Source organism: Oreochromis niloticus, linkage group LG5 (assembly GCF_001858045.2).
Source record: "Oreochromis niloticus isolate F11D_XX linkage group LG5, O_niloticus_UMD_NMBU, whole genome shotgun sequence".
Lineage (NCBI taxonomy): Eukaryota > Metazoa > Chordata > Actinopteri > Cichliformes > Cichlidae > Oreochromis > Oreochromis niloticus.
Window position 1 is genome coordinate 6,404,378 of NC_031970.2, and position 10,708 is coordinate 6,415,085.

The 10,708-nt window shown below is 39.8% G+C and overlaps 1 protein-coding gene across 1 annotated transcript; it reads right to left on the reverse strand.

Moving 5' to 3' along the window:
- Positions 1 to 271: 271 nt before the first annotated feature.
- On the reverse strand, positions 272 to 9,046 carry LOC100710162 (cytochrome c oxidase subunit NDUFA4). The gene is made up of 4 exons (XM_003451822.4): positions 8,815 to 9,046; positions 5,552 to 5,637; positions 3,154 to 3,217; positions 272 to 463 (listed from the first exon to the last, which is right to left on the reverse strand). Exons 1-4 carry the CDS (start codon positions 8,854 to 8,856, stop codon positions 407 to 409), a joined length of 249 nt encoding a protein of 82 aa, XP_003451870.1. The 5' UTR covers positions 8,857 to 9,046; the 3' UTR covers positions 272 to 406.
- Between the last annotated feature and the right edge of the window lie 1,662 nt (positions 9,047 to 10,708).

Here is a 10,708-nt window from a genome sequence, read left to right on the forward strand (position 1 = left end):
GTGCAGCTTTAAGAAAATAGGCTGGATCACTTCCAGCCTCAGAGATGATTTTCAGAGTAAGACCCTGACCTTTGACCTCCTGGTTAAAGTGCTCATACAAGAAAGAAAAATGATAAAGCTATCACAGATTGATTCGTGCTTATTATTTAAGCCGTTTAAGAAAAAAAAACCTTAATGTTTATATTTAAAGTCCACTGAAAGATTTTTTTGAATGCTGTGTATGTCAGTTGGATAAACCAACACATTTTATGACAACACTAAAAATCCAGTCATCTGTCTCATGTGATCTTTATTTATTTTTGTTCACAGTGTATATTAGAGAGCATCAGAAAGAAGTTTCACATCAGTGAGATAACAGCAGGAGGTCCTGCTAAACTTGGTGCCCCTGGAGTTGCCTGGAGGACCTTTAGAAGTCAGGTCCCTCTTTCTTCAGGTTCTTGTAGTCTGTGTTGATGGCCACAAACTGCGGAAGGAAGGAGGAATACATTTAAATCTGTTTTGCTTAAATTAAATTCATCAGTGTCGTCTTTAGGATAGCATTTTACAAAAAAAGTGGGGAATATAAAAACCAAAAAAGCCTAGAACTTTTTGCCCTCTAGTATTAAAAAAACACTACCATGTACTGTGGCCTCTGTCTAATTTTTTTTTTAATATATATATTTTCATCCCACTGATGCTTTTAGGACAACAGTTTGCTGTAGGGGTTGGCAGATTATTGCCCTGGACAAATCATTTTGCTTTAAGTTTTTAAGCTGAGTTCCACATAAAATAAATCAACTTAAAGGGATGGTTCTTTGAGAGGTGGGTATATCACAGCCAATCTGTGCTCTTGAGAAACATGTCTCTCCATTCCACTGTCCAATCAGTGTGCTGTGTAACCAATGAACACTGCAGGTTACTTCACAGATAAGCTCTGTGAAGCAGTTCTGGTGAGTGATCAGAACGGTGTTTCAAGGGAAAGGTAGCAGATATGTTTGTTTTGTTTTGATTTTTTTTAAATTAAGTGTGTGAAAGTCCCTTGACTTTCGTTCATGGGCTACATGCACCCCAACCGCTGTATAAGAGCATATACAAGTATGAAGAAGTGAAAGTGTGTTCTGAAAGTGTTCACATTTTATCAACATCCACTTAGAAAACAGATATAAGACACATTTTTCCACTTTCAGTCGCTGCATATTCCTGTAAACAAAAAAACGCTGTCATTGTTGTTTGGATTTTTCTTCTACTTTCGACTGCTTCCTTTAGGGTTTGCTACAGTGAAGCATCTGCATCTGTCATGCCAACCCTCTGCTCTTCATTACATCCATGAATCTTCAATCTTCTCTGTGGTCTTTCTTTTTCTCCTGACTCGAAGCTCCGTCTTCAATATCCTTTGTCTAATATACCCACCATCACCTCTCTGCATGTTCAAACCATCTCAGCCTTGCCTCTCTCATTTTTGTCTCCAAACCACTCATCCTGAGCTGTCCCTCTGATGTGCCCACGTCTAATCTTGTCAAACCTCCCATCTCCAGTTTGGTCTCCTGTCTCTTTGTTAGTTCCTCCATCTCCATTGCCAAACCTTCTCTTTCACTTCTTCTGTCCTTCTGTACCAAATCCCACCCTTATGCTCTTCTCCACCCACTCCACCCCGTCTGCACTCTCTTCTTCACCTCTTTTGTCCTCTGTCCCTTGCTTTGGATGGTTAACCACAGGTATTTAAACTCATCCACCTTCACTACCTCTGCTCCTTGCATTTTCAGTGTTACACCTGTTTCCTTCTCATTTTCACACGAATTCTATCTTGCATCTTCTGACTTTAATTCCTCTTGTTTCCAGAGCATACCTCCACGTCTCCAGACTCTCTTCCAGCTGCTCCCTACCCTCACTACAGATCACAAGGTCATCTGTAAACATCATAGTTCATGGGAACTCCGACCTAATCTCATCTGTCAACCTGTCCATCATCACTGCAAACAAAAATGAGCTAAGAGCTAGTACCTGATGTAATCCCACCCCCTAATTCCTGATGTGAAGCCATCTGTCACTCCTACCACATATCCCAGCACTGTCTTTCTTTCCTCATACACATCCTGCACAGCCTTTTTGTCTCTGCACGATCTGGCAAACGTGGCTAATGTAGTATAAGAAGACTATAAAATGGACTGTGCAGCGAGACCTTTTCCTCAGATAAAATAAACAGTTCTGGCATTAATCCATTCTTACACCCTAGTACAAAAATAAAAAGTTTGCAGTTTTCACTGTAAATACCATTAAAATTTTGTGTTGTTCTGAAATTTGACACCATGCACTGCAAATTGATTTAAATTTCAAATTTCAGTTATCAGTCTCTGGATTATTAACTGCTACTGGCATTGGCCCTGATAAAACTAATCGGTCGACCCTTAGTTTGCATATGTCATGGATAATAAATGCTGTGCGAGTGCATGTGTGTGTCCTGCACGCCTCGCAGACCTCCAGCCGTGAAATCACTGGCAGTGATTATTTTCTCCACATGTATTTTTCTTGATTGGTCTGCCACTAAAACCCTCACCTCCCCCCTAGTCCCTTCCCTCCTTCTCACTTCACCCTCCTCATTATGATCATTGTTTGGACTTCAGTAGAATTTCGATGCGAGACCTTTGCCTTCCTATCGAGAATTAAACATGCCATGTCCTGACCTTTTGTCTGCAGGGACTTTCATTCCACTAGCATGCAACGCAGCCTTCAAGCCCCAAGAAAACACTCTTTCTCTGAAAAATATCATCCAAATGTTCTTTAGTGGGTCCTGTCAAGTGGCTGTTTTTCTGCTTTATTTTGGGTCAGTTTTGTTTATATTTTCATTAGTTTGTCTGGAGCTCTGGCCTTGTTCAAGAGGTAAGGCAAATTAATAACAAACCACTAAAAGCTCCCGGTTCCATCTGCTTTAATTTGTTTTTGAGAGACACTTTGTTTTTCTTTGTTTGAGCAGACGTGAAGAAAGCCAGGAAGCAGCGTCATGTATTTGACATTTTGCCAGAACTGGTTTGTCAGAATCAATTTTGGTCATTTTTAAGCTGATGATAAATGTGAGATTTTCAGTGAATGAGTGAAACAATGCCATTCTTGTCTAGATTACTTTTCTGGCATGATTGGTGTAAATGTGGTCTTGGTGTGTGATGGGATTATAGTCACCTTGTATTGGTAGGTTGGGTCGAGCTTGCTCCAGGGCTCCGGGTTGTTGTTTTTATCCCAGAGGCTGCACATGTGCAGAGATTCATGGCATGCAGGATAAAGAGGAGGAGGACAAAGGAGAACAAAGACAGAACATAAGCATAAGGTAAGGCAGGTGCAGAGAAAAAGACTTAAACAAGGGTAACGGACCACGATGCAACAAATAACAAGGGAAAGAAAGACAGAGCAACAGAAGGACGGAGACAAAAGGAGATAAATATGTGGATGCCGAATGGAGACAGAAGTTGGGGGGAGAAGAGAGAGCGATTATGAGATAAGGTGAACTCATCCCAGTGACTTGGCAGTTCTCCTCTGTTCATTAACCAAAGTCTGGATTTCACAGCACTCCTCTGTGACTGTCCATCCCTCCTCCTCCTCCCCTCCGGCAACACGTCACACCGCCAAAGCACAAACAAAGAGACAGAGAGACCGATGGCAGAGAAAGCATATCTCCCCTCCTCGCTTTCCATTACCACCAACACTAGTGTCTGCAGCTGGTGATGAGGTCAGGCTTTATGGCTGACCCTCAGAACAAGTGGGTTTGTGTAGCTCAAAGTAGGACACGAGCAGTGCACATTTACTGTATGTGAGCGGTCACCGAGTTCAGTGCAGTTAGTGCAGTTCTAAAATGTGACAGTTTAATGCAGCTACCTGATTAAATTGTCTTATTCTTAGTGTTTATGCTTTGTTTTGATACTCGTATTGAATTCACTGCATACTTACAGTTCTGTGGCAGTGTTTTCAGCACCACTGGGCAAAATATCCTTTTGGTTTTTAAAGTTGGAAATAAACACAAGCCATCAAGCAAATAGGCATTAACCATACAAAGTCAGTGCTTAAGAACTTGCTTTTTGGCAAATGCTCTTTTGTATTCAGCTGAGACAGTTTGTAGTCTTGATTAAGGTAATTTCAGACAATTTTGTTCAATCACTTCAAGTTCTAAGATACTTTAAACTTGCATGGGTAGCATGTTTGAACATGTGTGGGTGGATTTTAATGATGCTGAGGTGAGGAGAACTTCTGTTTTGTTTAATAGGCCATGTTGTGAACTCTGCTTTGGATTATTGTCCTATAGAAGCCTTTACTTAGGCTTAAGTGATTTAAGTCCTTTTATCTTGAAAATTTAATTGTCTAAGGCTCATGTTAGAAGGAACTGGGCAGTTAGAGTTGAATTTGGGTCTTTTGTGGCTGTGACTAAGTGAAAGAATAATAACTCTGGTCTTTGAACTTTGTTAATTTAGAGGCTGCATGAGGAGGGGGTCTTTAGGTCTGTTGGCTTACAGGTTTCATAGTTGTTAAAACCAAAGTAATCCCAAGTTTGACCAGCTCTCCAATGCTTGCAAAACTGATGATGACTAGTTGGAAAAGTCAAAACTCCAACAACACTGGTCGTATGTAGAACAACTGTTTTACCTGACCAACAGATGGCTTGTGTCCTTCATCAGGCTTGAAGATGACTCTGATCCTGATATTTTAATCCACTATTCCTTCCAGCTGTGGAGTGTTTCCTCTGTGACAAAAATTATTGGTTTTATTTGTCTGCCCTTCAGACACTGATTTTTGTAATGATCATGTGGGATTTATTAGATTTTGGATTGTGAAAATTAAAAGCATGAAGACATTGTCGATCGTAGTTTGGCTTCAACCAACAGGTAGCTGAGAGGTAGATTTCAGCTACCGAATCGATTGTCATGAAATTTGGAGAAGCATGGGCAAAGATGGTACCTGCTAAATGTTGTTTCTGAACTTTTATCCCTTTATTTCAAATTGTGATATGGAACATTGGCTTTGGTAGAAGATGGACTCTGAGTGTCTGACTAGTAATTTGACAGTAATTTGGACCTAATTTTCAGATCCTTGGTGGTTAAGAACCTCTTTGTTGTTATTGCCACAATTTTTACCAATTCATTAATACTTAGTTGACTGAATTATTATCGACCATTTTAGGGGTCTTACCAAATCCATAATGACTTTAAGAGAGTTTAGCAACAGAAAGTAATAGCGAATTAACATTTAAAGAGAAGCAGGGGTTAAATTTAGTTCTTTTTACTTCAGAAATTAACGCATCTGTACAGGTGACATTGGGGTTCAGAGGTGATAGCATTTTATGTATTCCATCCACTCGCTGACTCCAAATCTTTCCGATTTTATGATTTTAAAATAGAGTATGTCATGTCAGCAGAGACCCAGATCAAAACTGGGACCAGCTATTAAAACCAAACCGTCCAGGCAGTTGTTATAAATGATCAAATTGATATCAAGCTTTAATCAGCCAACATTTCAAAACCTGTAAACTCACACTAGCAACAGCAAAGTGGAAGAATCCTACGGCGTGCAGACAAAAAATATGAAAACTTACGTGACATGCGGCCCTCTTGCCAGACGGATCAGGTAGAGGGCGGCCCCTGTGATGCCCAGAGTCATGAAGAAAAATTGAGGGATTAACTGAGGAAAGGACAGTAGAGGAGAGAAGGGATGCATTAGTCCCAGAGCACAGAGACAGAAGGTGGTAAACAAACACATTCCATCAAGTGGTTGGCTGTGATATGTACCATGAACATAGCCTGTGTGAAATACACACACATATACTGGTAGTTGTTATTCCTGTTTTTCCTCTCCCTGCCCTCCTCCATATGCATGAGAACCAGGCCATGTGTGAGGCAGCTCACTGTCAGCCTGGGTTGAACGGGCAAGGACGCAGTGGAAGAGGGAGCTGCCGCGTCTGTGTGTGCCAGCCTCTCCTATAACGCTATACCTGTCACAGTGAGTGACGGCAACACACACACACTGAGGCAGAGGCACACCTAACGCATACACTCACACAAATGTGCACAAAATGAGCTTACACACCCAGTGGGTGCTCTCAGACGCACAGTCATGAATGTGTTTATGCAGACACATTTATCTGATATCCTGAGAGGTGATGATGCTGGGATTTAAAAATTTAAAAAGTACATTAAGGGGAAGGGGGGAAATGTGATGTGTCATCTTAAACACCCAAAGCTTAGGCGTGACAATCCTTTCACCATGGCGCATCTATTTATCAACACTACATAGGCATAAATTTCCTGTCTATTTTACTGTGTGATACTGTGTATACAAGATGGAGAGGGAGAGTCACACCACTGGCGAACAGCTGTTCGCAGCCCACACAGATCTAGTCAAGCTGTAGAGAGATGACAGTTTGATCAGGTTGAACTGAAGGATGTCTCTGCTCAGCTGTATCTCGACATCTGTCTTCTGTCTGATTGCGTTGCCACTTGCCTTGTTGTTGATTAGGAGAAAGTCTGGTGATAAAGCTTTGATATTTTCTACCTTAAAGCAGACTGTATATGATAGATAGACTTGGGAAGTTATTGCAGAAGTGCCTTTAAAAGGGCTTTAGTTAGCAGGATTTGACAGTTCTGGTTTCAAAATGAAGTGCAGTTGTATAAAAGTCTGAGAAAACGAATCCACTGCTGACTCGATTTGTGATCTCAGTAAAGACTTTCATGGTTTCAGGTGCTAGTTTTACGTTTTAAATCCAAATATCAGTAGAATTGATACCAAAGCCGGCATTAGTATCATATTGATACTTTCTTCTATCCTGCAAGTACAGTATGTATCTCACTGAACTGTAAAAAATAATTTTGAAATGAAAAACTATACCTATGCACTATGAAAAATGTCACAAAAAATATATTTTGTGTTGACTGTCACGCCTATTTTGTTTACAGCCTATAGCACATTTAAAAAACAGAAGACAGCCACATTAAAATTCCAGGTCTCCAAAAAAAAAAAGTTTTAAAATACATGAAAAGCTGAAAGATGTGTTTTGTTGTATCAACTAATTATTGCGGAAAGCAAAAATCACAGTGATTTAGTGGTCATTAAAGTGTGTTCAGCATTTGCAAATTGATGATGATTCATCTCATAAATCATGACACACTGCTCTCCCCTACATAAGCTGCCTTTATAGGTTAAAAGTATTGGTGTCATTAAAAATCAGGAGTGACATCACCGTGGCTACGCTCTCGTTTTCATTCAGAGCATTTTATAGACTTTTGGTTCTCATACCCACGTGTCAAAATGAAGTTTGAATAGTTTTGCAGCCAACAGTCAGTTAATACAAATGGTAATCTGCAGATTATTTTCCTGATTGTGTTATTAATATTTTTGTCTTAATTAATGTTAAATATCACCCAGAATCCAAGGTGCCAATTAACCAAATATAATAAATAAGAAATAAATTATGCACTAACATGAAACTAGTCGTCTGCATGCATTATCAATTAAGATTAAATGATTTCTCACCTTTCTTTATAATCCTTGTCAACACGTTGTCAAATGTGCTTCATCATAATTTTCTCCATATTTCTTGTTTGATCATCAATAGCCTGAAACCTAAAGATGCTGATTTGCATTTGTAAGCTAACGAGCTGAAACCAGTAAGTATTTCCAGTTTTTTGGGGGGGGGTTTGTTTGTTTTTTTTAATCACGACTGAGCGTCGGTAGGATTGTAGTCAGTTTTCATATACTCATCAACTAAAACAGACTTTTTTTCCTTGTGTATCTAGCACATGTTGTCTTACTCGTGTACTGCACAGTGTGCCCACGCTGCATGTTTTTTGTTTGCTTTTTCTCCAAGTAAGATCTCGATGAACTTGGCGTAACCTTGAAAAAAGGTTCACGTTGTGCGCTGCACACACACTGTATCTTACTGCAGATGCCTCACTTAGATCATCACTGAAGCGGCAGCACATATAAACACAAACAAAGCAGGTCAGCTTTGATCGCTGACACTCAAACAAACACCAAGAAAATAATGAAGACTGTCGTGTGCCGGGAGCTGTCCAATCCCCGGTGCTGATCTCTTCATGTCGAGCCACGCAGCAGAGGGTTTCACCTTTCACCATCAGCCTGACCGATATAGGAAATGTTTTATGCTCGCTGGGGTTCGATACTGACGCTGCCCTTATTACTTTTCTGGTGCACTGCCAAGCCAACAACGTCAATCCTCAAATTTGGGTCAGCCCAGCACAGCTTTGAAGCAGAAAAAAAGACAGCTTCTGTGTCTTTCTTCTGCTTTCATTTTATTATGTTGGTAAAGCAAATTAAGATGCCAGAGTAATTATACACTGACAGTACTTGTTTCAAACAAGTTGATCAGGAAAGGAGTTATAATTGTCGTAACAAAAGAATCCAGACTTTAAGGTCCACTTATTAGTTTTCTGAAGCTTTCTGTAATCACTGAGCTGTCATCGTGAAATTGAAAGGGACTCGGTTACTAATGAATACCATTAGTATTTCTTGTGGACAGTATTTTACTGCATTTTTAAGACATAAGTTGTAGTTGCAAATTAGTATTCTAGTGCCACGCTTTAAGCTGCAAAGTAACATATTGCTCTCAGCAGCGTCGAGCCAGTGTTGTACATTTTTCATGCCATTTATACGGTTGACTTCAAATGTATCTTCTTCTATCATTCTTCACTGTCATGTTTTCAGTTTTGTGTCTCTTTTTCGGTGACTTGCAGTTTAGAAGTGCAACTGTTAGCAAACACCAGTCTAAAATTACAGTCAGCTGTTTAGGCCTTGCTTATAAATCTCTGACTATATAAAAGACAAATGAATGACGGAACCTACCCCTGGATGTTTCTTCGCATGTTGAAACATGGTTTTAATCATCTTTATAAGTCTTCCACAAACAAATCCACCCAAAAAAAGAAAAACTGACAGTTAAAGGCTGATGAAGATATCCATATAAGAGACTCTCTATCTCTGCAGATTATTACAAAGAGGTGCTTGCTAGCTTAAGTACAGTATGTTGGCCAGTGTGGCGAAACCTGTTGCCAGTCTATCCCGTCTCTCCACCCCCCCTCCCTCGTGTTGGATAAATGAGAGGGTCAGAGGCGAGAGGGAGGAGGGGAGCAGAGCGGGAGAGACAGTCCTAATCCACATAATGACATCTGTTGAGGACACTGTATGTTTCCACTGAGGCTCACTGAGTACTCTGTGTCCTAAAGTGTTTTGTTGTACAACAACAAATCTGCAGATTCTGAACACTTTTTTTTTTTTTTTTGATGCAACAGATATAGACATTTACCCAGACATTTCCTCCTGAAGGTGCAGCAGTAGTGCTGCTATAATGGATTCATGTTTAGACAGCACACCAACAATACAGCCATTGTGCTGGCTAGTTTCACAATATATTGTCATTTCTGAAATGATGAGCCACTATTTTTATGGGTAGCCATTACTCTTAAACTGTAAAATCATCCCTCAGTGGCCATAAAATTGTGCTGCTTGTGCAGAGCACCTTGTTCTGTGCGAAGAGGAGAGAAGAAACAGCAGAATCCAACACGTCCCTTGGGCCGAGACCTTTGTCCCGGACATGATAATGGCAATTGATTAGTTGGCGATGCAGCACTTGCAGACCTTACAGGTTTCCTAACAGCATTTTCCGACCTAATTTAATTAACATCAAAATGCTATGCACTGCAAAATGTACAGGTCATTACAATTACCTACTTAAGGTGCTATTTATCATGCGATACAGCAAAGTGGTTGCATTTTAAGCCACATTAGTGTCATCATTGTAATGCCAGACTAATATGGTGGTCAGTGCATCTACCTCTATGGTCCATAAAGAAGCATCTCAGCACTGTTTTATATCAGTTATAACTTAGACCACTCTCATGAGGTTGGTTTGAGATGTCCCGATAATTAATTTTTTGATTTCAGTGAAATTTGATAGAAACATTCATAATTGCCAGATGATTTACTTTGAAATAATGTTTCTGGTCAACACAGATTTGAAGGGACAAGCATGAGTTTTTGTTCAGATGTTAACAGTAGGCCTGGATCCACATTAGTTCATTCAGTCCTAAAAGGTAGCTTTCCAAAACACAGGTTAATTGCTGATTACTAAAACCTGGACTATGGAGTCCTGGACTTAAAACCACTTGTGCTAATCTGAATGAGCTGGACTGAGGCTGGACCGAGTTGTACTCTAAAAGTTCCAAAGTTCCGTTTGGAACAGAAAAGGCAATGAAAACGATGGCAGCAGATAAGAGACTGCTCTGAAGAAACTATAGAAATCTATAGAATCTACAGGAAGAATACATCGATTTCAGGTAACATTCGTTGGCTTCCTCTTGTGAAATCACTGAGGTGACATGATAGTAGAGGTTCTGCACAGATGTTGAGGAAGAATATAACAATGAATTTAAAAAAACAAACAAACAAAAAAAAAAACTGCTGCTGATTTATGAAGAGTCTAAAACTGATGAAGGACCTGCAAATAAAGACAGAGAATCAGCAGCCTTGAAGAACATACATGATGAGGACTATCAGATCAGGGATCATATGCACTTACGCTAAGTATATGAAAACTTTCAACTTTGAAAAAGAAAATGCAAACTTTCATTTGCTTCTGTGTCATCTGATATGAAATATGTTCTACTTTTAACTAATTCTACAAAATCATCTCTGTATGCAACTCATTAATACATCTGGATTATCAGACTACTGCTGCGGG